Source organism: Crotalus tigris, unplaced genomic scaffold (assembly GCF_016545835.1).
Source record: "Crotalus tigris isolate CLP2741 ecotype Arizona unplaced genomic scaffold, ASM1654583v1 scf7180000018133.492856, whole genome shotgun sequence".
Classification (NCBI taxonomy): domain Eukaryota; kingdom Metazoa; phylum Chordata; class Lepidosauria; order Squamata; family Viperidae; genus Crotalus; species Crotalus tigris.
In genome coordinates, this window is record NW_024096842.1 from 241,046 (window position 1) to 268,813 (window position 27,768).

The following is a 27,768-nucleotide window of genomic DNA, read 5'->3' on the forward strand; positions in this document are numbered from 1 at the left end:
TCTGGCCTCGAAGGGGCGGCCCCGCCGGCTATAAGAAGAGGGCCCGCCGGAGGTGCCCGAGGAGCGGCGGAGCGGCGCGTGGCAGGTAAGGCGGCGCCGGCGGCGGTTTCTCGCCTCGCAAGGCCTCCCGCCACCCTCCCGAGGAGCTCGGCTCTCTAACGCGGAGCCTTCTCGGGTCCTTCGGGGCGGGCGAGGCGCCTCTCCGCTCGGGCTCGCCCGACCGACGGACGGGCCTCTTGGCGGGGGCTGAGCTGGGTGTGGGTGGGGGAAGGCAACCACCCCTGCAACGCTTCCCCCAGAAACCCTCGTCCACCGCGGCTTGCAAGGACGCCCTTGCCGTCGGGCAAAGATCCAGCGCGGGTTTATTCGGAGAAGGGTCGGTTTTGCGAGCTCCCTGCCCCGGAGCTTTAGAATAAATTCGGCAGCCAAATCTTAGTTCTGTGGAATTGCAATCTGTAAACAGGCATCTGCAAGAAATTTAAATGTTTTTCCTCCCCCCCCCCCCAAGGAAGTTTCCGTAGACTTAGGAATTTCTGTAGTATAGAAATGTTTCAAATGTTAAGGATCACTATGACTAAAAACATTTAAGATAATTTTTATTAATAACTATATGCCTACATGGAAGAAATAAACAAAGAATTGAAAATCTGGACCAAAATTATCCCAAGATTGTGGGTGTCAAAATGTAAATCCTTACAAGGCTCAATTTTTTAATTTTAATACCTCCTAGTGGAAATTCCAGCACAGGTTTTAAGATTCCCCCCTCACCCTCCCAAAGAGTGTTTTGCTTTCATACAAAAACAAAACAAAACAAAAAATCCTCCACACTTTAGAATTAATTAAAAAATATATATATAGACCTCCAGAAACAGGGAAGCTTTTAAATTAAATACCCCAGTTTAAAAAAAAGACACGGATAAACTGAATCAAATCCAGAATTAGGATGAAGAAAGTACTGGAAACCATAGAGGTCCAGTGAGGAATGGTGAAAAGACTCAGATATATTCACCTTCCAGAAGAGAAGGCTAAAAGGGGGCACTGTGGCTGTTTTCAAGGATCTGAAAAGCTGTCATATTGTAGAGAGTTCAGTCTGATTCTCACTTGCTCCGCAGGACTAGAAACTTGACCGATGTAGAGATTGGACCTGAGGAAGAAGCTCTTTTAGTTAATAGAAAAGACTTCATTGCAATCCAGTGAGGTTAGCTATCCTCTCCTGAGACTTTTCCCAGGTTTTGTCCTTCCTGCATTGGACGAGGATGAGGATACTAAATGAAGGGGCATCGTTTCCCTTGTGCTGCTGCACGCCCCCTCCTCTCTTTTCCTTCATCCTCCCTGGAGAGCTGCAGCCACAGTGGCCTGTCTGCCTGGGGAAGCCTCCTGTTGGGCCTCCCTTTTGTTGGGCTGCCCCAGGGCCCTGGCAGCCGAGCCTGCCTGCTCTGCCCCCCTGGGAAGGGGTAATCTCTGCTGTGGCTCCTTTTCTTTCTTGGAAAGCCCATTTTGAAATGTGGGCTTGCTGGCCAATTTCATTACTCCACAACAGTGGTGGCGAACCTGTGGCACGGATGCCAGAGGCGGCACTCAGAGCCCTCTCTGTGGGCACACATGCCGTTGCCCCAGCCTTGCCCCCCGCGACCCCCTCCTCTCCAGCAGCCCCCCTGAAGGAGAGTCGCCGTTGAGCGTGGCCCACACGGAGCAGCACAGCCAGGGACATGGCAGCCAGGCAGCGTGGACAAGACTCTGCCCTCACACCCCATCATGCAGTTGATGCTGCAGGGCGTGGGCAGAGGGTGTGGCCGCCATAGCGCTGCTGGTCTGCCTGGGTGATCTGTGGCGGGTCCTGCAGGCGGTGAGTGGTCCTGTGGGCAGGCAGGGTGGGGGATGGGGGGCAGAGCAGGGGCAGGGCAGGGGGTGGAGTGGGGATGGGGCCAGTTTTTGGGCACTCGGTCTCTAAAAGGTTCGCCATCACTGCTCTACAACTTCCACTTGAGTCGCCTCAACAGGGCTATTAGACATGGGCTGCAAAATTCAGGACAGCCATTAGATGGCAGAAGAGGGTTTCTTCTATTGTTGCCCTTTAGACATCAGGAGTTTTGCAGCTGGAAGCGGCAGTCTGTTCTTTGAAGCAAACACATCTGTTGCCCGTGCTTAAGTGAATCACAAAGTCCGTCCTTCTTCCTTGCTTTCCTTCTGGTGTGGTCAGAGGTGATCAGCCCGATTCCCTGGTTGGCCCATAAGGAGCGGAGTCATCCGGGTTTGTTCATTAAATCTGTTGGCAGAAAGAGCCAGGGAAGTAGCTGAGCAACCCCCTCCCCAAAAAAAAGCACTTTGGATCATTTAGTATTCTATGGAAATGCTCCCACTAAATTTTTTTTTTAAAATAAAAGTTGTAGTGTGTAACTTATACTCCTTATTTCCTCCATTAATGCAGAAAACCATAATTTCCAATTTCTACCTGTTTCTCAATTAGTAAACAGCATTCAAACCAATGGGTTCCCATGCTTGTTCTACTCACTTTGTACAGAAAGATCCCTCCCAGCTAATCTGACTTGGTTGAGTTGGAGATTGTAAACTTAAGTCACTGAGCAAATCCCTGCTAAACTTACTGAAAACCAGCTAATCGAAACTGAATGATGTGTATAGCTTAGCACTAAGAAATAAGATTAAGTAGCTAAAAATATTTTAGATAGAAGGTTATAGTGAAGAGTGAGCTGAGAACATTTTCTTGGAAGCCAGCCATTTTGGTTTAACAATTCCTCCTGAAGTAATGGCAGCTGCGGCACACCATGGTTTGCCCACTTCCAGGACTTCAGGTCTTCTGGAGAGGCAAATTGGTTCCCGTGTAAACCATGATAGGGAACTCCTAATTGTAAGACGCTAAGAAAAAGACACAGGCATCTCTTGAGCAGAGGTTTGAAGCTGCAGGACACAGCTTGACAAACTCTGAGTTTATTGCTTCTTTGATGTAACAAGCAATACTTGTTACATACATAGGCTTTACCATTAAATGCTGACAAAGGTTTCTTCATTGGAAAATGTCTTCATGTAAGCAACTATTTCCTAGTAACATATTACATGGTCAAAGATCAGGTAAAAACAAATACAGTAGATCAAAAGGAGAAAGAACTGACAAAGGCAGGAAGAGATAGGAAGTAACTTAAGCATATTATCTATTTAGGTAGGTGAGGCATTAAGTCAAAAGGGGATGACCTTCTGGCTGCTTCATTAGGACAAAGGGTATCAAAAGGTTATGAGGTTCGTGGGGGGAAAGCATGGCAGTTTGCTGCGCGTGCATTTTTCCCCACACCTAATGGCGCAGTTCTTCTCAACATCCCCATCCTAAATAGTTGGGTCTCTGATCCTAAACTCCGAATTGGGTTTCATAACTGGAACAGTTTTGAATCCATAACCACCAAGACACACTTAATTGGAGAGGGGAGATACAGTTTGACAATGATTGTTACACCAATGTTGTATTGTTAACTGCGTGAATATCACTGTGCAAGCCAAAGGAGCTGGCTAGCCTCTTCTACAGCTGCAGACCCCGGGCTGTTGCCCCTGCCACCTCTGTGAAAAATCTGCCATATAGATGTCCCGTTGCCCAAAGATTCTTCTAGAAATGAGGAGGAAGCTTGTGGCCCTGTCAGTGTGTGGCTCAAAAACACCCCCAGCATTTTCTAACCAGAGCAGGAGCTCCAGGGAGCCCCTGTAGAAGAGTCTGCCCCAAGAAACCTGCTTCGGATGTGTGGGGCCTTTGTGGGGAGGGCTGTCTGGCTGGGATGGGCGCCCACCATTGCACTGCTGGACTACCGCCTGCTTTTCTCGTCTCTTGCAGGAATTCTGCTTCCAGTCCCCAAAGATGGCTGCCGGACCAAAGTAGGTCTGGCTTGGCTTCCCTGCGGTCTGTGAGGAGGGAGCGCCTCGTTTCACTGCCTCACCCCAGCCCAGTGAAAAGGCCCCCTAGAAGCCTTCCTGGAGGGGTGGTGGGGCTTCTCTTCAGCCTGACTCTCCTAGACTAGGCCCTTTTTCCTTGCGCCTGAGGCAGCTGGAGCCTGCAGACTCCCCCCGTCCTGATTGGTTGCTAAGATGGTACCCTTTGGGTTTCCCTGCTCACATTCCGTAGGGCAGGAAGATAATGCCCCCCCTTTTCTCCATCCGCTCAGCTTCATTTCATAATTTGGTAAGGTTTCAATTATAGTACAATTTTCAGTGAAATTGTTCAACAGTTTTAGCAACAATTAGAATGGTGGAGTCCTCGGTAGTCTCTGAACTTGGTTGAGTGTGGGGTTTGCTTCTTGCTCAGTCGCTTGCCCAGCAGGTGTCAAGGGGGTGTGGTTTTCTCCTGGGTAGTTGTTTGGTTAGGGTATTGTTTTCTGTGTGTGATGGTCTGGTATTAATCCCTGCTTATCTGGGTGTCAGCTGCCGGAGAGGATGTGTTCTATATTTTTGTTTGTGTTTTTTTAATTGTGAATGGTATGGTTTATCTTTACAGGTCTATTCATGGCTGATGCATCTGAATGGCAAAAAATCCTCAGCATTCTTTGCCATTTGGCCTGGTTTGAGATGCTCACAGTTTCCCAGTTGAAACTCTGGTTGCGTCTATGCACTGTGACTGAGACTGTGGTTGAGACTGAGGAGTTTTTATTGCGTCCTTTGACTGCTGGTTGGTGTCCATAGATGCGCTCTGCAAGTCTTCTGCCCATCTTCCCCAAATAGTGGCTGTTGCAGTCCTTGTGCTTTATGTCTGCCATCCAGACAAATAAGCCATTACCTAGCCAGGACATGAAAAATCTACCAACGAAGTTCAGAGACCACCAAGGACTCCACAGTTCAGATATTCTGTTCCATTTGAACAATTAGAATGGATTGCTATGTCACAGGAAAAGTGGCTTATATATTTTATAAATAAATATTTTAATTACAATCCCTTTTTTGTAAAAAACTAAATAAATTTATGAACATTGGGGAGCAGAAAATTAAGGTTGGAGATGAAAGCGCCCAGGAAGATATGGGTTATTGCCATGATGATAAGCAATGATAAGCAAGAGCTGTGACTGCTTCAACCCTGCCCCCCCCCCCCGATTGACAGATCCACCCCCAGAATCAAAAGATTCCCCCTGAGCAGCATCTCTCCTGATGGAGCCCAGAATCTCAGCGAGGAGCAGTGGGAGATCTCTCAGCCTTTCTTCTAGAGATTTTTTTTTAAAAATGGGGGGAGGGATATCTTTTAAAATTCAAGATTTTGGAACTGGGGAAAGGAGCTAAAGTGATATTGCTCCTAAAGCTCAGATTTAAATCTGTGATCTTTGAGACTCTGGAAAAATCCAGGAGAAGCCTTTTGGATAGAGGAATCTGCTATTAGACCTTTGATGTAAATCATAGCCTCCTGCTTGTAGTCTGTAGTCTATACTATTCCTACTGTTTATGTTCTCTGTAGCTGTTCAGGAATGCCTCATGGGCACATTTTTAACAAATGCATTTAAAATTTTTTAACTATTTTGTGCCACCTTGAGTATTACACCATATATAATATATTGCCCAGCCTCTGAAATTTCTTCTCCCATTTGTTCCTCTCTCTCTTTCTTGGCAGAGTATTTAAGAAGACTTGTTCCAATGAGAAGGTAAGATCCTGGTTTGCTGTAAACACATCATAAGGAGGCTAACTTCTGGCTAATTGGCATCTTGTGGCAGTCAGGGTCTTAGTAAGAATAGAATAGAGCTAGAAGGGACCTTGGAGGTCTTCTAGTTCAGCCCCCTGCTCAAGCAGGAAAACCTATACCATTTCAGACAAGTGACTGTCTAGCCTCTTCTTAAAAATCTCCAGTGATGGAGTGCCCACGATTTCTGGAGGCAAGCTGGTTAATTGTCCTCCCTGTTGGGAAGTTTCTCCTCAATTCCAGGTTGCTTCTCTCCTTGATCACTTTCCAACTGTTGTTTCCTGCCCTGCCCCCTGGTGCGTTGGTGAATAATGTGACCCCCTCAAGAGAAGGGAGAGTGGAGAGGATCCTTCAGGGGAGCAGAGTGCCAACGTTGCACTGGCCCTGCTGGATGGGAGATTGACATTCAAGGGAAATTGAACCCCAGACCGGAGGCTGAGTTTTAAGGGCCCAGCCTTGGATGGGACAGTTCAGTTGGGTTGATTCTAACACATCCAGGCCGTTGCAGGAATTGGCCCTGAGACGGGCAATTTCTGTATATGCAATACAGGTGGTCCTCGACTTACAAACGTTCATTTAGTGACTGTTCAGAGTTACAAGGGATTAAAAAAAATGACCTATGACCGTTTTTCACACTTATGACTGTTATCATTGATGCTTGGCAACTGGTTCAAATTTATGAATTGTTCCTAGGGTCACGTGATCTGCTTTTGTCAAGCAAAATCAGTGGGGACTCCAGGTTCACTTAACAGCTGTGGCAAGAAATGGGGTGAAATGGGGCAAGCTCACTTAAGAAATATTTCAGGTAGCAACATAAATCCCCCCCCCCCTTGCGGTGGTAACTCAAGGACTACCTGTAACTCAAAAGAAAGGCTGGGTCCCATTTTCTGGATTGGAGCAGCCAGCCAAGAAAAGCCCAGACGGATCTTTGTCCAAGCCATTAATCTTCTCAGCTAGAGATCTTTTTTCAAAAGGGTTTCAGGCTAGAGGGGGCTCCCAAACAGCTTAAATTGTACCAGGTCCTTAAATAAGGTGTCACAGGAGGCTTTTGCCTTCTTCCCTGGGCCTTCCCCCCCCTCCCCCCCCCCGCTTGAACTATCCTGGCCCTGAAAGGCTGGCAGTTTCACTACCCAGATCATTGGGGGAAAGATGGGTGGGGGCCAAACCCTGCTTTTATTTCAGCTCCTGCTGTTAAGCTTCAAATTACCTAAATAGATTTGTCAAAACTTGGTCATTTTCATGTCATGGATCTTTGCAGACCTTTTCCAAAGTTCTACAATTATCTGATTATCTTAATCTCTTCTGCTAAAAATTAGTTCTCCCGGTCCTCCTCTACTGCTATTCTAATTTTCCTCAATTATTCTTGAAATAGGATGCTCAGAAACGGTATGGTCGGGCTAATGCAGAATAACTGCTCCAATTGGTGTGGAAACTATATTTCTTATGATACCATTTGCTGATTCATATATCAAGCATATCATTACCAATCCCTTATCCCATATAGTACCAGCTATATACTACATAGTGTGGCTTTGTACCGTACAGTATCAACTTTGTTAACTCCCAAGACTCTTTTTTCCGCTATGTATTCAAAATGGGCTGTGATTAACATACATATGTATATGTAATGGGTGTGTGTATGTACATATACATACATACACACATATATTACATGTTTGTGTGTGTGTGTGTGTGTGTGTGTGTGTGTGTGTGTGCACGTATGGTTATTTTGTTTTGAGAGCGGGTATCAGACTTTCATTTTTTAATGTGTGCCAGTGTGTTCACAGAAAAAAAGTGGCAATAATCTTATTGTCTTATCTTATCACATAGTGTATCGTGTATTTGATTTATTTTTTCCTAAAATAAATCAATAAAAAGCCAAATGTTTCATTTGTGTCCTAAACTGTATTCTGTACTTTGCAGTCCATTCTCTAATCTTACAAACATCGGTTTGAATTTGTTTTCCACATCATTCTGCATTATCTGCAAATTAGAACCACTCGATATTTCAGTTCAAACGGATGGGGGACTGTCAGGGAGGGATTTTTCAGCTCCGAGTAGTATTATGTGGAAGTGCCAACCTTTGTCATGATGCCATTGGCCAAGATTATTGAGTGAAAGATGTCTGTAAGCAAAGGTGGAGAATCAACTTTCTCTCTCTCTCTCTGTCTCCTGCCTATCCAGTTATCCATCTACCTGGGAAAGCGAGACTTTGTGGATCATGTGGAATCTGTGGAACCTGTCGGTATGTGATTTGCTTTAAATCCTGTTAGTGCTGATTGCATTCTACAGATTCTGCAATGAATTAAATCATTCTGCTTTCTCCCTGTTACCTGTCACCTCCTTGCCATCTTCTGCATTAGTGAATTCAACACTCGCTTGACATTTTTCTTGTTTTTGCATAATGAAGTGTTTTTTTTTTTTAATAAAAAGGCATTTGTTGTAAGCCTTCATTCTGAGTCTTAGCTTTCTCGACTTTGTCCTAGCAGATTTGGGCTATTTGCTGATACTCTGTTTTAGTTATGTGTTCCTCTTTCCATTTTTGTATACCTTTCTTTTTTGTCTCTGAGGTTATCAGGTTATCTTTATGCTTCTTGATTCATCCTAGGACTGCATTGGCTTTTTTGGCAGCTGCAGCACACTGCTGGATCATACTTAAAGGGTGTTCTACCAGGACACATGGATGCCTCTCACAGTTACTGCTGTGATTTAATTTGATTTTGTTCAATTTCCTGTGCCTGCCTTATGTTGAATTCCAATGTGATATGGTCACTTTCCCCCAAAGTCCTCACAACTTCAACCTCTTCTGTCATTTCATCTGTTAGTAAGAATTAAGCTCAGTGTAGCTAATTCTCTAGTTCCCGCCTCTATCTTTTGGATGACAAAGTCATCTGCTAGGTTCATCAGGAACCTATTTGATTTTCCACTTGGTGCAGAATGTGTCTCCCAGTTGATGCCAAGGTAGCTAAAGTCCCCTATTACTATTGTAGTATGCTTCTTGGTCACTTTAGTTGACCAATTAGCAAAAGGTTCATCTGTTTCCTCTGCTTGATTGGGTGGTTTGTAGTATATGCCTGTGGCAATGTTGTTCCTTTCTCCTTTTATATGAACCCAAATGTATTCAAGGCTTAGTTTTTGGAATTTTTATAGAGAATTTCTTACACATAATGTGACTCCAGCAGCTCCTCTTTTATTAGGTCTATTTCATTTGAACAATCTAAACCCTTCTAGCAGCATGTTCCGAATACGGGCTTCGTCCTACCAATTTCCCTAATGACAACAGTGTTATAACTGCCATCATGTAGTAGGACTTCAAGCTCACGCTGTTTATTACTCACGCTTTGAGTGTTAGTGTACAGGTACTCAATTATTTTTGGCTGTCCCTGCATTTGCTTCCTGTGTTTCATTTTATGATCTTTTTTGCCACCGTTGTTAAATGAATCACTGCAGTTGTTAACCATGGTTTAAAACGAATCTGGCTTCTCTACTGACTTTGCTCATCAGAAGGTTTCAAACGGGGATCCCTTGACCCTGGGACTCTGCAGCCATCATAAACAGGAGCCAGTTGCCAAGCATCAGAATTTTGATCATGTGATCGCAGGGATGCTATAATGGTTGCAAGTGTGAAAAATGGTTGCAGGTCATTTTTTTCCAGTGCCATTGTAATTTCAAATGGTCACCAAGTCAAGGTCTCCCTATACTTGACTGCTGGTCTTGAGGTTTATGCTTGGGATGAGGTCCTAAGGATTGGTCTCCTTCCCCTTCCAGGTTTGGTTTAAAGCCTTTCAGATTAGCCAATCCAGTTGTTTTCAGAAAGCATTCTTCCAGATGTTCTTAATAGAGGTCATTTAGACCAGATGTCTCCAATTCTTCGGGCTCGGCAGATAGGTGGACACAGTGGTGGTGGAGAGGGGGTGGGCAGACAAGCATGTGTGCGCTTGCCGCTTTTACAAATTCAGCATTGCATGCACACGCACACATGCTTGTCTGCCCACCACTTCCGCGGCCAGGTTCCAAAAGGGCCCATGGCCTGCCAGTGGGCCTTGGATCAGGGGTTGAGGACCCCTGATTTAGACTGTGGTCTGGGTTCTCTCCGTGGCATCATCCTTTAAGTGTTTTATTTTAAAAGGTCTCTGATCCCTCATTGGATGTTTACCTTCTGTTGGAAGTACAGATGAAAACATCGCCTGTATTGCCATTTCTTTGGCTTTCATGCCTAGCTGTTTGTAATCTCTTGTTATTGTTTTCAGACTCTTTGTGGTGTTATTGATCGCCACATGAAAGAGGAGAAAGGGATGATCATCTATGGGCTTAATTATTTTAGTAACTCTTAGTTGTATCTTTGATTTTTGCTCCTGGGAGAAGCATACCTTCCTTGATGAATTGTCCACTCTACAAATTCCATTCCTTTGAGTGATGAGTCTCCTAGCACCAAGAGACACCTTTTTTTTGAGGCGGGGGGGGGGGAACGTAGTCTACTTTTCTTCCTGTCACTGGTACAGTTGAGGATGTCCCTTCTCCAGATGCCTGCACTTTATTCCAGGGGGAAGGAAATGAAATTAATCTCTTTGGTCCAGGGAAGCTGGCTGGACTAGATTGGATTGCTTAATTTTTCCCCTTCTATGAGTGACATGTCTCCATCAGTCTATGTCTAAGGGTTCTTCTTTTTTTCTTTTGGTAGTTAGTTGTTCCTTAATGTGCTCAGTTCAATTCCAGTCTTCTTACTTTAGACGGAGTTTCTCAATTTGTTGCTTGAATCTCAAGAGTCTCAGCTAAACCTGCCTCTAGATATATTCCTCCACAAGATATAATAAAAATGTAAAAAATAAAGGAAGTTTGTTATTTATATACATTGATGTAGCCCAAGACAATTCCTCTTCACTCAGTGCAGCCCAGGCAAGTCAAAAGGTTGGACGCCCATGGCCTAAACCTTTACATTCTTGTCTTTTTTCTCTTTGATTTTTTTAAATCTATACCAGTAAATTCATCCCTGATAGACAACACTATATCACCTTCTCTTATTGTATTTGTTTCTCTCTGCTCCCATCAGTCCCAATGTTCCCATGAGATTCTGGCATCCCGACTTGTTCATTTTTGCCTTTTGGCCTTATGATGTCTGCTCATCTTGCTTGTTCCCATACGCTGTGCATTCATATGGAGTCATTTAAGATCACAGATCGGAGTCTTTGCCTTCAGCCTCTCTTTTCTTCTAAGCCTGTATTTCCATTCTGTCTTTGTGGAACTCATGCTCTGCAAAACCCATGGCTTTGTTGCTGCATTCAATCCATTCTTTGCTATAACAACCATCTTAGCACTCCTTCCCCCTTGACCCCAACCTGAAGCCCCCCTAACCAGGCCACAGTGCTTTCAGATATACCTTTTCTCTCCTTGGTGAGGTTAACGGGGGGGGGGGATTCATCATCCTCCCTGAAGTTTGTAATCCAACATCTGTTGCTTGCAACCAGAACGCACTTGTGTTGTCTTCCCTTTTTCGTGCTGGATTTCTGCTTTCAACAGGCGGAATAGGTGACAAAACCACCTGGCCTCCAGGGACCCCCATCTTCCTTTGCAGAGCCATGAAACTGGCTGTGGGGTTTTATTGGGATGCCTGGACAGCCTGCACCATCTTCATGCTGGCTTTTTTTTTTGTTCTGTTTTTTAAACTGGGTTCTGTTATATTTTTATTTCCAGATGGAGTGGTTTTGCTGGACCCGGAAACTGTGAATAACAGGAAAGGTATTTTCTTGTTTCTTTTTCTCTCTCTGCCCTCTTCAGAAACTTTATTAATTTATTTAGCAAATTTATAAAGCCACCCATCTCACTGGACATGACTCTGGGCAGCATACAGCAAACGCTTCAAGCAGCAAACATAATAAAACACTTGATCAGCAAGATTGCAAGAGAATAACAGCCATCCAAGTACAATCTAGACGTCTCTCAGCTCCCCGTGGGATCCTCGTGGTTGCTGGAGAAAACAGCTGTTCAAGTCTTTTCGAAAAGCTAACAGGGATGTTAACAGGGATGTGGCTAACCTCACCTCAGGGCGAATGATAATCCAAAGGGTGGGAGCCACCCTTGAAGAGGCACTTCTTCTAGGTTCCATCAGATGGCAGTTAGCAGACAGGACCCACATCCTTCCTGCTGGATAGGTATATGGAATTAGGGAGGGGCGGTCCCTCAAATAGCCTGGTCCCAAGTCAGGCTAGAGGCCAAAGCCAGCACCTTGATTTGTATCTGGAAGCAGACTGGAAGCCAATGAAGCTCATGAAACAGAAGTATAAGGTGTCCTAAGGCAGGGGTCCTTAATCTTGGCAACTTGTGGACTTCAGCTCCCAGAATTCCTCAGCTAGCTTTGCTGGCTGAGGAATTCTGGGAGTTGAAGTCCACAAGTCTTAAAGTTGCCAAGATTGAGGACCCCTATCCTAAGGGCACATGGAACTCGGCACTTGGCACCAGTTGAAACTTCCAGTTACTCTTCAAGGGCAGCCACACGTAGAGCACATTACAGTAATCCACGGTGAAGGGGATCAGGGCATGAAGGACTGTAAGTGGAGCCTCATGGTCCAGGAAAGAGCATAACTGGCCCACAGTGTGAAGCTGCACAAGCCACAACTGTCACCTGCTCCTCAAGCAGGAGTTGTGAGTCCACAAGGACCTCCAGATTGTGTACCAGGTTTGTCTGTGTAATGGAATGTATGGATGACCTTGGGGGGTGAGGGGAAGAGAAGAAACAAGAAACAAGAAACAATCAGACAAGAGAAGCAGGAGCCCCCAGTCACTTAATGGTCAGGGAAAGAACCTTAGGAAGGATCCGCCCCAAGGGATCAAGAGGGTTAAAACTATTGTGGGAAGTTGGTATCTTCATACCTGCAAGATGATGTTAATGTAGCCCTATAATAAAGTAGAATTAGCTTATGTGGTTGAGTTCCTGTCTGGTTTACCAGTCTGAGGGAGTTCCACCACATCCAATACCAAAGATATTTGGTATTTGCTACCAAAACCAGCAAAGATCCAGAAGGCCCCAAAACCAAGAATCAATTTTCAATTTGAAGCCTCTTTCTCATCGAGATCCCCCCCCCCCAAATCCCTAGGCACCAGGACCAGATCAGACTTAGTTCTCGCAAGGCAGAGGTATATAATTGAATATCATCAGCATAGTAATGGTACTTTACCCTGTGGCAGTGAATAATCTCACCCAGTGTCTTCATGTAGATGTTAAATTTGTGATCCATTGTCTTCTGGGAGTCCCAATCTTCCAAACATGACAGTTCATGAAAAAAAAATCCCTACTTTCTGATTTTTACTAAATATAGCATTCCTGGTCTCCAAAATGAAATTAACTACCTGAATTAGGAAACTTTTTATTCTGAACTAAGGGTAATTGTGTTCTTTTCCCCCTTCGTTTCTGTACCTAACCCTGCTTACAAGCACTCTCTTGTATTTTGTATTTTTCTCTGCTCTTTTTTTGTGTCCTTCATCTTCTGACGGTCCAGTCTATGTGACCCTCACATGCGCGTTCCGGTACGGTCGAGATGACCTGGATGTCATTGGGTTGACCTTCAGGAAAGATCTCTATCTCCTCAAAACTCAGCTTTACCCACCAGTGCCGGACCAGGTTCCGAAGACCCTCACACCCTTACAGGACAAGTTGATCAAGAAGTTGGGAGAACATGCTTACCCTTTCACCTTTGAGGTATCTGGTGATTTGTGAGGCTTCCCTTCCTCCTTCCGTCCCACAGCCACAGCTGCTGCATGTATGGGCTGCCCAATGGCTATGGGTGGCATCAGAAACTTCTAAGATGTGGCTGTGGGCTAACCATCAACTCAAATTCTTCCTATGTAAAGCAAAAGATTGAGGTTGTAACTGTTTTTTGTATTCTACTGGATGGAAAAAAGTCAGAAGTCACTATATTTTTCTTCCTTCTTCAGTTCTTTCTACACTTCTCTTCTTTCTAACTTTTTAAGAGTTAGTTTTTAGGAGTAAGGTTGGTAAAAAGAGGAGCCAGACTGTTGAGGGGCAATATGATGACTCTATAAATCGCTTAGAGACGGCTGTAAAGCACTATGAAGTGGTATATAAGTCTAAGTGTTATTGCTATTGCTGTTTTTCAATTTTTATATCTATTTGTATTTTATCTTACAGTGACTTTTAATTTAAAAGGTGAAAACACCCTCAAATGCCTCTCACATTCTTTTATTCCCCTCACCCCCACTATGACTGTGTTGCCTTGGGGATTACTGTTCTCCCTCTCCCCCCTCAATCGTTCAGGGACTTTGCTGAAGATGTGGTATTTCTTGGTGTTTTAGCAAGGGAGAAGTTTTAGCTCTGTGTGTCCTCATTCCTGGAACTCTCTTCCGGATGGTTAGTGCATTTTGTTTTTTGTTCCCACAGATGGCGACCAACCTGCCCTGTTCAATCACGCTGCAGCCGGGACCAGATGATGCTGGAAAGGTGGGTGGCAGCTTCGTGTCCGGATTTCATTCTTCTCCTGTAGGGTGGGTCACCAAGCTGAGTGCCAGCCTAGGGACTCCTAGGGCCTCTCTCAGTCTTGGAAGCCTCAAGGCTTCGGTTTCTCAGGCTGACTCACTTCCAAGCTGTAGTCCCAGGCCCATCCTCTGAGCCCAACCAGTTTCCCTGGGAGCTGCCTATCTGCTTGCCTGGTGCCTTGCCTGGATCCTTAGCTCTGCTTCCGGTTTGCCCCAGTTGTCTCAAACTATCATTTTTTTTAAAGGTTTCTCAGATGATTAGTTCTTTTCCATCTTTCGCTGTATCTCCTTTGTCTTTCTTGCATGAGCTGCAGTGTCTCTGGAGCAATCACTGCTAAGTACAAAAGGAATGAAGAAGCAGCAGAGAAGGTGGCACCGCTCTCAGGACCCCATTGCTGGTTCTGGGTAGCAAATAAGAATCTGATCTCTTCTCTAAGTGTTGTCAACGCTGCTAACATTGGATGTTCTTGCTTTGACAACAGATGGAAATGCAGCCATTTGCCTCTATTGCTTTTAGAGTTCGTTGATGCTGGGTGGGGGAATGTGGATGACTCCAGCTAGTCATAACAATAATAATTCAGCCGTGGGCACTTCGAGCTAATTGAGGAATGTGATTTATGACTGTTTATTGGAGGAGGGAATTGCACTTTGTTACTTTGTATCCAGGGGAGGAGAATTTAGTTTCTGGTTTCAACAATACTTTGTTTCTCGAATAAGGTAAGCAATGCCTCAAAGTTCTTTTGAAGAGTTTCATCTGTCAGAACCATGACAAGTGTATTTTATCTGTGGCTGCTTAGAATCATAGAGGGCTCGTCTTGGAAGGAGCTGACCCTCTAGTCCAGTGGTTCTCAACCTTCCTAATGCCGCGACCCCCAACCATGTGGTCGTCAGTCGAGGACTACCTGTATTTCTCTGCAGGCGGGGTAGGAGGAGGCGCGCACGCTCTGCCTCCTCTCCTGCAGCTGGAGCACATGCTGGGCAAGCCGAGGGTGCACGCTGGCCGTCGCCCAGCAACCGCCTCAGCCCGGGAGCACCGCGCATACGTGGTGCCACCCCCTGCGCCGGCCGAGGCGTAGCTGGCAAGCGTCAGCAACAGCGCAGGCCGACCATCGGTTGGGCCACCAGCTGGCCCAGCCCAAGGGAGGTAAGCCACCCGCCGGGCCTCACGCGCGCCAGCAACCCTCCCTGCACCCTCCGCTGCCCCGATAGGCTTACCTTGGCCACCGCACGTTCGGTGCGGCGGCAGGCAGGCCCAGGTGCTCCTGGGCAGCCATGGCACGCAGCAGCGAGGGCGCAAAGCAACCACTGGCTGGGCCACCAGCTGGCCCAGCCCAAGGGAGGTAAGGCACCCGCCAGGCCCCACGCACGCCAGCAACCCTCCCTGCGCCCGCCGGCCTCCCACCTCCCAACCCTGGCCCTCTTTTACTTACATTTAGTAGTTGCTCAGCAGGGAGGGGTGGAAACGTCCAGAAAGCTCACTTTCGCTGCAGAAAACTTGCGGCACCGTTTGCAGAATGGGACTTTTGGCGGGCTCAGCAGGGCAGAGACAGCCTGGACAATTCCTATTGGCTTTTGAAAGCCAATAGAATTAGACTCTATTCAAGAGAGTCTATTCTATTGGCTTTCAAAAGCCAATAGAATAAAAGGGAGTAGCATAGCTAAGGAAAAGGGGAAACAAAATGGCGGACTGCATTGTTTGGCGACCCCCGTGAAATGGTCGTTCGACCCCAAATGAGAACCACTGGGCTAGTCCATCGCCTGCCTAATGTAAGAATGTCATAAAGGTGCTTTTTCAAGAAACAACTGGACTTTGTTTTTCTTCTAATACCTTTCGCTTCTCATCCAAGAAATTCTTCTGAGAACTGAAGAAGCTTCTTGGATGAGAAGCGAAAGGTCTTCAAGGAAAAACAAACTCTGGTCACTTTTTGTAAAAACATCTTTGGAACAACTGTGACCTGGATGACTGAGACTCTCTATAGATGTAATGCAAGAATCCGTCCTGGGGATTAGTCCATCGGCCATTGCTTCTCATCTTCCTGTGGCCTATTTTATACTATGTCAGTTGCAACCTAGAATAAAGGCTCCGTAACGGGGACTTTTAAGGGGCTAAAATTCCCCTTTTAGATTTTTCTTATTGATAATTGTAAATAAAGGCACCATTTGCCTCCAGTCAACTTGTAACTTCTGCTCTTTGTGTCTCCCCTAGTCCTGCGGTGTGGACTTTGAGGTGAAAGCATTTTGTGCTCAAGACGTGGAAGAGAAAATTCATAAGAAGTAAGGCCAACATATTTTAATATTTATTGAGGTTAACGTACAGTTATTTTGCTTTTCAACTGAAAGGAAATCCCCATCATTCATTTATTTCTAAAGTAAACATTTTTATAGGATGTAAGAAGATAAAAGCGACAGGGCCCTTGAGAAGTTCAAGGGAGCCCTTGGCAGGGGTCCCCCAACACCCTAAGTCCTCCTTCTCTCGACTTCCTTCTTGCCCTCATTCTCATGATTCTTTACCCTCAGCTGTATTAAATCTCCAGAAAATAGCCTTTTTATTTCTGCTTCTTATATTTTATAGTTCTTATATTTTAGTATGAAACTTCACTGAAAACCGTATCCTCTTAACTTCCATCGAAAGCTCAGTCAGACCCTTCAGGGGAAGAACCTTCCAGAATTGCAAAAGGTTCAGCGCAAAGGCACTGGGGTTCTCCAGGCAGTGCTTTCCGACACCACCAAGAGGAGATGGCAGGGAGCTGACGGGCAGCAGGGAGAGAGCAGAACTGCTTAATTTTTTCTTTGCATCTGCCTTTGTGCAAAAGGAAAAAACAGTGAAAGCTGTCAAAAGCAGCACAGTGTGGGACAGAATAGGAATGCAGATCAAAATAGGTAAGGAATTGATCTGCTTTGGATAAGTTCAGATCTTCTTCGGATGAGTTCAAATCTCCAGGATTAGATGTACTGAAGAGCTGGCAGATGTGATCTCAGAGCCACAGAACAAAATCTTTCAGGGCTCCTGGAGCACCGGGGAACTGCCAGAGGACCGGAAAAGAGCAGATGTGATTTCAAGTCTTCAAAAAAGGGGCAACAAAAGAGGATCTAGGAAATTACAGAGCAGTCAGCCTGACATCAATACCAGGGAAGATCCTGGAAGAGATAATCAAATAGTAGATTTGTGAACACCTAGAAATGAACAAGGTGGAGAATAGAATAGAATAGAATATAGAACAGAGCAGAACAGAACAGAACAGAGCTGGAAGGGACCCTTCTAGTCCAGCCCCCTGCTCAAGCAGGAGACCCTATACCTTTTCAGACATGTGGCTGTTCAGACAAGTGGCTATTTACACAGTTTTGTCAACAGGTCATGCTGAACAAACTTTATTATCTTTGATAAAATGACTAAATTAGTATCCATCACTCCTGGAGTTGTTGGTGCTCCATTGCTGGGGGCTTTCAAGAAAAGATTGGATAGCCATTTGTCCAAGATGGTGTAAGGACTTCTGCTTTGGGCGGGGCCTTGGAATAGAATCCTTCAAGCATAGGGCTGGAAGGGACCTCGGAGGTCTTGTAGTCCAGCTTACGTGAGAAGGTAATTTGAAGCTTCTTCTGGGACATAAAAATCAAAGTGAGAAAAAAATTGTGCCCTGATTTGCCAGGATATGGTATTTTGCACAAATTTTATGGGCCGTATGGTCTTCTATAAGGTGTCTCCATTTTTACCACCAACATTTTATTGAAAATATCATAGTTCATTTTTGCTGGAAGGGGAGCACTCTGGAGTAACGGGCGCATGGTAGTAAATATGCCCTCCCCTCCTTCTCTTCCTGGAGTACAGCTGCTCCTACCACCCCATCTGAGGCGTCAGTTTGCACCACAAAGGGGTGGCAGGGATCAGGGTGGCAGAGGAAGGGTGATGTCAGGGTCAAGCCCAAAGACGACAGAGTGAAATCCAACCGAGTCCACTCCTTTGTTTGCTTACACCTGATGGACAGAATGTTGCCAAACTAGAACTCGCTACCTTACTCGATCTATCCTCAGAGGGGTGTGGTTACCGGAACCTCCTCCCCTCTCCCTCCTCCAGCTTGGGACTGCGGGCATCTCTTGGGTGGCGTATGCCAGCTCTTGCCTGGGAAAGCTCTGAGCTGCCCCTCCACTGCCTCTCCAAGTGCATATTCCATCACAGGTCGAGAAGCAAAGAGCTGTTTTAACTCTCGAAATGCCACTGGCTTTTGAGTTGACCAGGAAAATCACCAGCTGTTTCTTAGGAGCTGGGACAAGGTCAGCAAAATAGGGGATGGATTTCCTGTAGAAGTTGGCAAAGCTCAGAAATCTCATCTTTCACATGTGTGTGCATGTGGAGTTTTTGTGGCCCAAATAGTCCAATTGAGACAGGTCAACTGGACATTTTTCTAGTCTGGCAAGAGCTTTTAGTCTTATAATTTTCGCAATAGATTTCTGACATGGGTGACACACAAAGAGATTATTCAGAATAAATAATATTGGTTATTTGTTAGCCAGACTAGCAGATTTGAGATAAGTGGGAGAGGATGATGGTTTCTAATTGTCACTCTGTTCAGGTCTTTGTAGTCATGAATGGCATGCATGTGGGCTGTCTTCAGAGTGATCGTTGTTTGTCCTCCTTGTGTTTGAGGATGAAAAACACGGGTGCTAATGCTGGTGAGTTTGTAGGGCAAATGAATGCTTTTTGGAGGTTGACATCCAGATACTCCTTGAGGATGGCTGACTAGTGGCTAGACATGGGATGCCATCTCTTTGTTGGGTTTTGGGCTCCTGGCTTCAAGTTGATGTTGCAATAACATACCTGTGTGTGTGTGTGTGTGTGTGTGTGTGTTATGGCCTCTTCTTTCTCCCCCAAAACATCTGTGTATTTTTCAGGCCTCATGAACCTTCCACATCTGAAAGAAGCCCCCCTTCCTTCAGTTTTATTCTCCCAGAAGCTAGGGAGGGTCCCTTTTGAGATGCTTTTGCAACCCCTCCTCCTTTGGACTCAAATTTCATTTGTCTAAACTGTGTCTCTTCCTCCTGCCTCCAAAAATCATTTCCCCTTCACTCTCCAATTCCCGTCTATGGCTACTTTCTCCTTGTTCTCTAGGTTGAAACATTTCTTGTAAGTGGGGTAAAAGGTGAAAGACAAAGGCTACGTGAAGCATTTTCAGCCCCTCTTTAGGTGGGGAGGGAGGGAGAGAAAAAGAGAAAAAACTTCATGTTTCTGATGGGTTCAACAGGCTCTGATGCTCTCTGCCCTTGTCCAGGTTGGCAGGAATAACTTTGACTGATTTTTTTTCCTATCTCAGCCTTTGGGGGACAGGATTGCTCCCTCACAAATTTTCTATCATAGTTCAAAAACCCGGCAAAACTCAAAGAATAATGCATAAGCTTTCCTTCTCCTGCCTCTCGCTTTGGCTCCGGCGTGCTCATCCCTCGTTTCCTCTGCTTCCAGGAACTCGGTGCGGCTGGTGATCCGGAAGGTGCAGTTTGCCCCCTCCCTCACGGGCCTCGCACCCAAAATTCAAATAAACAGGCAGTTCATGATGTCAGACAAGCCCCTGCACCTCGAGGCTTCTATGGATAAGGAGGTCAGTGTCCCTGCGGTCTCTTCTCAGCTGGACCTTGGTGTTGTGCTCATCGTCTCTGTCCTGGCCCCATCGGCTTTCAGCCAGGCTCAGCTTCTCTCCTTGAAGCTCTGTTTGGTAATCCCTAACAGAGGTGGGATTGTGGGAACTCTGGCTCCTGGCTCATTGAAACTGCAGGACCTTCCAGAGGATATGCATTTTTCACAGATGCTACTTTGTTACAGACTTTTTCTGATTTTATCATGTTTATTGTCTTCCTAAGACTGAATTTCTTCTAATCGTAGACTGATAGGTTTGCAGCATAGCATCAAAAGATTAGAAAGGAAAAAAGAAAGACGGCAGAGGAGTTTGCTAAGTGGTGCTTCTCTCCAGGAGAACAGGATGCTTATTTTCTATCTGATTTTAGTAATATATTGTGATTTCAGATTTATTACCATGGGGACCCAATTGGAATTAATGTGGACATAAACAATACCACCAGCAAGATTGTAAAGAAAATTAAAATAACAGGTAAGGGACAAATTAAACAAGCCATGGAAGCAGCCCATTCATGGTGGAATCAGCTATTGCCTTATGGGGTCCTCTGTCCACCTTCTTCTTTTAATCTTTTGCATCACCCAGTAATACTTACCCAGGATTCTCGTCTGCTGCACCCAGCCTTGGGATCAGACTCACACAACCCCAGCCTCTCACTGGGTGAGCATGAAAGGTTAGCCTGAATGAGAACTACTGAGTCAGATCTAGGCTGGAGGTTTTTAAGAAGAGATTGGACAGCCAGGGTCTTCTGCCTGAGAAGGAGGTTAGACTAGAAGACCTCCAAGGTCCCTTCCAGCTCTGTTATTCTGAAATATTAAACTGTTAGGGACATAGTTCACCTGAACGGTTTGGAAAACTTGTAATATCTGCGTAAAATCCCTCACTCCCTACAATCTCAGAGGACAACCACTGTGCTACTGTGTCTCCCTCTTCCTCTCCAGTCGAACAGCTGACTGACGTGGTTCTCTTTTCTCTGGATAACTACACCAAGACGGTCTGCTCAGAGGAGTTTGTGTAAGTGGCAGGTCTTTGGCTGGTGGGAGTCGAGGAGAAGAGAGGGGGGTGGTCCTAACCCTAACCCTAGCCCTAACCCTTTGCTTTGTCCCAAAACGTGTTACAGTATACGTGTTTTATTCACGTTTGAAAATGAGAGCTTGGATTTTCAGACATTTTTGAAAATGGAATCTTTATACTTGCATGTCCTAGGGAGATCTGAAAGCCCTTGACGAGGGAAATGGTCACCCCCAAATTGAAGCGGGGAATGCATTTTTTTCCCCATGAAAAAATGGAGGAAATGGCTGTTTAAGCGATCTGGTTGGTTCAGAAGCTAAAGAACGGGATTATGAAATTGCTCGCTTTGGATGAATTTGGGATAATTCCAGTGAATTCAGGAAAGGAGGGAGCAGAAGTCCCATGAAATTGTCTGCCCCGATGCCTCTGAGGGAGCCTGTCCCTCTTGCCTTTCCCAGCGCATAAGCACACAGTAAAGCCGCTTCTTTGCATGCACAAGGGGCCCGCGGGATGGGAGTTGCAGGCCTTCCTTGATTAAAGTCTATTTCTCTTCAGGGGAAGAATTATTTTCTCCATCAGTTCCAAGCTGGAGTTTTGACAATCATCAGCCGAACCCACCAGCTTCACAGACCTTGTCTTTCCTTTCCTATAGGGAGAACGTGGCTGCAAACTCCACTTTCTCCAAAACATTTGAGGTGACTCCCCTGTTGAGCAAGAATCGCGAGAAGCGTGGCTTGGCTCTGGATGGCAAACTCAAGCATGGGGACACCAACCTGGCTTCCACCACCATGTAAGAGGAAGCACTTTTCTTTTCTTTCTTTCTTTCTTTCTTTCTTTCTTTCTTTCTTTCTTTCTTTCTTTCTTTCTTTCTTTCTTTCTTTCTTTCTTTCTTTCTTTCTTTCTTTCTTTCTTTCTTTCTTTCTTTCTTATGACAGCACAGGGTGCCCCATGGAATGGAAGGCAGCTTCACTTCTTGTCTCACTGCGCTTGCTCATCAGCTCTTCCAATGTCTCCCCTTCTTTCTTCTTAGTCTGAGGCCTGGGATGGACAAAGAGGTTCTGGGCATCCTGGTTTCCTACAAAGTGAAAGTCACCTTGGTGGTATCGAGAGGAGGGTGAGTCTTTTTTCTAGAAGAGCAGCATGAAAAAGCCCCCTTTGGGTTCTGCCCCAATGCCTCTTTCTCCCCCCCTTTTCCTTGAGGAACTCAGCCCCCGTTGGCACGGAGACCTGCCCAGCCATTGCCGAGTGCTGGTGGTGGAGCTTCCACGGCTGAGAGCGGATCTGAGTTGCAGTCTTCCCAGAGTGCCAGTCCAGAGCCGGGGTCCACAGCTGGGCCTCGGTCGCCCTGCTCCCCACATGTCCCTGCCTCATATGTTGATTCTGTTTCATTTGCACACATCTGGGTGGCCTTTGGTTTGAAAGGGCATTACAATTGTTCTAAGGCTGCCAGCAGGGGGGCTCCCACCCAGTCCAGCCCAGCCCAGCCCAGCCCAGCCCAGCCCACCTCACCGAGTTGTTGTGGGGGGAAAAAAGAGAAGGGAGGAGTATTAGGGATGTTCACCGCTTTGAGTTGTTTATAAGAATAATACAGGCATTAAACAAACAAACAAATAAAATATCTCCCCTTTCATATAAGTGAAGCGATCTTTGTGTTTTCCTCATTGACCATCTCTTCTTTCCACAGCATCCTGGGAGACCTCACCTCAAGGTAAGTACTGAGTTATTGATTAAACTGAATAAACTAGTTCACTCCCAATTGTTTTGAAAGACGCCTGGCTGAAGCTTTAAGGGCCGTGCTCTGAGGGAGGCCATCACGCTGCGATATCTTTGAATTGCGTTATTGGGGTGCCAGAAAGTTGCCTTTCAATTAGAGATCCCGCTTGCACAGAAGAGCGTGAATGATTTGGGCTGTGATTCCTGGTCAGAATGTACCAAGATGTGCCGTTCCTGTCCTTCCTGTTAGCAGGGAACACCACCCGTGGCATCTATATAGTTAAGGCGAGTGACCTGGTTTAGAGTTGGCTCTTATTAAAAGGCACGACGTGAAAGCCTTGGTTGCCCAGGATGGCTGGCAGAGTTCAGTCTCTGTGGGCCCATCTGCAACCACAGCCTGGGCAAAATGGCAGCTTAGAATAAGAGGAGTAAATGCACAGAGTATAAGGAAGCCAAGAACATGACACATGTTGCGTCTGTGAGACCAAGAGACAGTGAAAGGCTCAAAAAATATTAGAAGGAAAGTGGTTTAATTTTGTGGCGTGGACTTGATGAATAACATGAATACAAAACTGTTAGGGTCATTTGGGTTGCTTGGATGTGTGTGGAAGGAGGTACAGCAGAGCTTTGCAACTGTCTGTTGGGGATACCAAGTTGGTGGCTCGTGGAGCTATGCGTGAGTCCACGGCCACCCCAGCGTGGGTGTGCTGCAATGCTTGGTACTCGCCTTGTCAAACTTACACGGAAACCGATGGGTGAAGTGATCTGGCAGTTGGGCTTAGGGGTGACCATTCTATTGAGGGCACCCAAATTTTTATCCTCACTCCAGGCTGACTCAGAGATGCTGTGACAATCAGAACCAGTGTCTGGAGATGTAATGGATTGTGGGAATGACCTTGGGGGGACAGAGGGGAAGAAATGCTGTGTAAGGAACCATCAGAGAAGAGAGGCCGGAGCCCCGAATGGATTAATGGTCAGAAGAAGAAACTTAGGAAGAATTTGTCCGAATTGATCAGGGGGTTAGTGGGAAGTTTGAGCCTTCAGACTGGCCAGGTTCTGTTAATGTTGCCTTACAATAAATTAGCTCATCTAGTCCTGTTCCCTGCCTGGTTTATCCAGGAGGGCTGACAGGGTCTAGAAGGGTTTTTAAAAAAAGGCTCAGATTAAATATTTTGAAGGTTAACTTGCTCTTTGTCAATAAATACTGAGGTGATCTGGAAACAAAGGCCCAGCTGTGACTTTGCCTGGGGCTGCACTATCCCTGCAGGGAGTGGTCTGCAGCTTCTGGACTCATCACTCCTGCTTCAAGAGCAGATAGAAGCTGCCACTGAGAGTCCTTTGCCCAGCTCTAGCTGTGCCAGTTACAGCCCCCCCCCCATACCAGGGACACCCCTTGGTTGGATGATGGCAATGTGCTATGTTTAGGCAGCCTGAGACATCTGAAGAAGGCCTGCTGACCATCCCTTCTCATCCAGGGTACATTGGAAGTGCAGGAGGCTCCTTCCTCCCTCTCTCTCTCCCTCCCTCTTTCTTTCTTTCTTTCTTTCTTTCTTTCTTTCTTTCTTTCTTTCTTTCTTTCTTTCTTTCTTTCTTTCTTTCTTTCTTTCTTTCTCCCTATGACGGCACAGAGTGCCCCATGGGATGGAAGGCAGCTTCACTTCTTGTCATCAGAACTGCAGAAGCCTTCTTTTCTCAACCTTCCTTCGGCTCCAGCTGATTGGTCAATGGGCTTTCCTCCAAGAATGTATATTTCTGTTGTATATTTCATTCATTTTTAAGAAACGGTATTATTGGGTTTCTTTTTATTCTGTTGCTTAGGGCCCAAGGCATAAGATTGACCAGTTAACAAATACTTAAACAAATACATATGTAAAAACTTAAATGAATCTTGCATTAAAAAAACTTCTGTGCCTCCTTTGGGCAATTTGATGTGGTTTCTTTTTCAGTGACGTCTCGGTTGAGATGCCGGTTATTCTGATGCATCCTAAGCCCCCCGAAAGTAAGTATTGCCCAGACAACACCCTGCCTCGCTGTCTCAAGATATGACGACTTTGGAAAAATGCCAGACTGTGGGAAACGCTCCAGTTCCCAAAACTGGAACCAGCCACAAGGCCCCCGATCAGTGCTGGGAGACATCCAGGGGCCCCTAATGGAGGGGAGGGGGATAAGAGCACCCCACCTCCCCCAAGGGCCCAAAGCAGGCAGCAAATGTCTGCCTTTGGGGGAGATTTCATGCTGCTCGCAGAGAGGGACACGGGAGCAGGGCTGCTTACAGAGATGTGCTTTTCCCATTCGTAAAACCAACAGGACCTGTCAACAACTCTGGCTCATGCGTCCATCAAACTCTCTGATCCATTGGATCCAAAGGATCGCTGTGACACGCTATAGATTACTGGCTCTCCCTTTTCCACATCTCTGCTAAAAACACATCTAGATATTCAGCCTTTTAAATACACAGCAGATTTTACAGGAAAAACAACAACAGTATTTTGGCTAGTGAAAAAAAACAAACCAAAACCCACTTTCAAGACTTTGCCATCTTTTCAAAAGGGCAGGTAGGGGCTCCCGAAGCCAACCTGGGGGATCGGAAGAGACCCCTGGTGAACCCCAGGCCCCGGGGGGGGGGGCTTTTGCAGCAGCCAGGAGGCCGACGGGAAGGAGCAACAAGCAGCTTCCTTCAGTTAGCAGCAACGGCTTCTCCTCATCTCCCCCCCCCCCCGGTTTCCCCCCCCCCGTCTCTTTCCTTTGTGGGAAGACTATCGGAATCCCAAGTCAGCGGATGGCTGGATTCCTCTCCTCATGGTTTAAATGCCTTTTTCATTTTATGAAAATTCGGGGAGTTGAACTCTACCTGTCTGAAAGTTGCCCAGATTGAGAAGCCCTGGTCTAAAGGAGTGATCCTCAAGCTAAGCAACTTTTTTTACATTTATGAAAATGAAAAAAAAAAACCCCAAAATGGGATTCTTTCCTCAAGCCTGCCCTTCCAACCGCTGGACCCTTCCTGATCCAATGCATGGCTCCCTCTCAACCTATTCTTTCCCCAGCAGATTCTGATCGTTTTGGTGCAGTGTGTGTGTGTGTGGGGGGGGAACCTGACAATATATTTAAATGATACCATTGATGCTCCAGAATGGAATGTTGCTGACCACCAGCACCCAAAGATAATACCTGTCCATCAACCAGCCCCCCAACAAACAAATAAACAACACACACACACACACACACACACACACACACACACACACACACCAATAACAAGAGAGTGCATCTAACCACCTGAGCCCAATGCTGGGGAAGCACCAGACCTTCCAGGCCTTGCAAAAGGCTAAATTCCTTGAATAATCTCCCTTTTCTTTCCCCGGCCCCACCGACAAGAACCGTTTTGTGCGGGGCAAATGAAATCCCATCAGCTGGAGGGCTGCACCAGGCTGAAGGTTGACTGGGGACCTTGGAAAGGGATGGTTTGGGTTTTCAGTATCTGCAACCTGCAGGCCCCCATCGGCCCCCTGACTGCCCCAACTGTCCAGTGTTTCAAAAAAGGCCTGAGAAGTTGGATGTGTGTGTGCTTGTGCCTCTCTCTGCCTGTGTTGCACATGGCCAGCTAATAGATACAGGTGGGCAGGCAGTTTTTCTTGGATAACGTTGTCATGATGAATGTGACTAAATGGTGCATGCATTTCTCTTTCATCCTCTGCCTCTTCCTGATTGACAGCAATATCCAGGTAAGAAAAGAGGGCTCCACACTAGAATTGGCAGCATGTCATTGTGGATAATTCAGTCTCCAAAATAAATTTAGCTCTGACAAAAACTGGCTGTTGTTAAGGATTGATGATTCTTCTGACTACCACAAAAACATAATTTTAGGCAATTTTACCAAACGTCAACTTCCATGAAAAATTAATTAATTAATTGGAAAGCTTATGATATTCTCGTGTTTCATTGTAGAAGGAAAATGTGATCATCTCATTGTACATTTTTATCAGCTAGTCTTTAGACCAGAGTTTCTCAACCCAGGCAACTTGAAGACGGGTGAACTTGGAATTCCCAGAATTCTCCATTGCTGACTGTTGTTCTCCATTGCTGACTGGGGGATTCTGGAAGTTGAAGTCCACCCATCTTCAAGTTGCTAAGGTTGAAAGTCTCTGCTTTAGGCCAGTGTTTCTCCACCTCGGCAACTTCCAGACAGGAGAATATTGTAAGCTTTCCAGTGGAGAAAGACTGCTTTAGACAAACCCATTCCCCTAAATTGCATTTATATAGTCTTACATTTTGAATGAGTATCTGAAATTGCTGAGTTTTGAACCAGTGTCCATAGCTGTTTCCTCTCCCATCCCCTGAGGTGGTCCCAGATCTCCTCCTGCCTGCCTGATTATGTTCAGCCCCACTCCCCCCCCCACTCATCTGAGAGAACAAGCTTCCACTGGCGGAGGAGGCCTCAGACCAACGAACCAAGATAGGGGCCTTTCAGCCCCACCTCCTTCCCGCCTCCTCAATTCTCGGTGTTTGCTTTGGGGCTGGATCTCTGGGCTGAGCAACAGGGTGTGCATGTTTGCGCATGGAACGGTGGAAAGCACGATTCACTCCTGTCTTGGAAAAAGTTCCTTGGGCAGAAGAGTTTAGGAGGGAATAAAGACTTGAATGCAAGGTCAGAGACTGATTCTACCATATCTTGGACTCTCCTTTTGAAATATTTTCCACCAATTTTCAGTGATGACATTATGGTTGAGGACTTCGCCCGCCAGAAACTTGGAGGAGAAGGGGAAAGTGAGGACGAGCAGGAGGAAGGAGGAGAAAAAAGCTAATGCTCAACTATCTTCAGCGGGGGCTACTCAAGAGTTTCAAAGCCGAGATCATTTAGGGCATTTCCATGAGTTCCGTGCATTTACCTTAATATTTCAGTGTTGTATTTGTAACGTGATAATTTCTCGTAAGCTTATTTTTTTCTCTGTCTTTAATGCATTTTGCAAAAGATTCCCAGTACTGTGAAGCTTTCCCCCCAAGCATGAAAGCGAAGGGAATGCCAGCCGTGCCCCAGATGGCTCCTCCACCTCTTCATTTTGCCTGGTTTCTTTTCCCCAAGCCTGGCCTTCCAACTGCTGGGCCCTTCCTGGTCCAATGTGCCCCCCCCACAATCGACTCTTCCCCCAGCGGATTCTGATCGTTTTAGTATGATGGGAGTGGACCTGAAAACCCTTTCCTAAGAATTATTGGCATTATGGGAAAAAGCTGATTATCCAGATACCCTGTGATCGTGTGAATAAATGTTATATTCTATCAAAATA

At 46.0% G+C, this 27,768-nt stretch overlaps 1 protein-coding gene across 1 annotated transcript; it reads left to right on the forward strand.

The window, feature by feature from the left end:
* Positions 1–27,768, forward strand: ARR3 (arrestin 3). Its single transcript, XM_039348331.1, has 17 exons — positions 1–85; positions 3,833–3,873; positions 5,588–5,618; positions 7,839–7,899; positions 11,346–11,390; positions 13,148–13,347; positions 14,047–14,106; positions 16,348–16,415; positions 19,594–19,729; positions 20,152–20,236; positions 20,704–20,776; positions 21,426–21,563; positions 21,804–21,887; positions 22,458–22,481; positions 24,433–24,485; positions 26,199–26,208; positions 27,195–27,768. Exons 2-17 carry the CDS (start codon positions 3,857–3,859, stop codon positions 27,286–27,288), a joined length of 1,179 nt encoding a protein of 392 aa, XP_039204265.1. The 5' UTR covers positions 1–85; positions 3,833–3,856; the 3' UTR covers positions 27,289–27,768.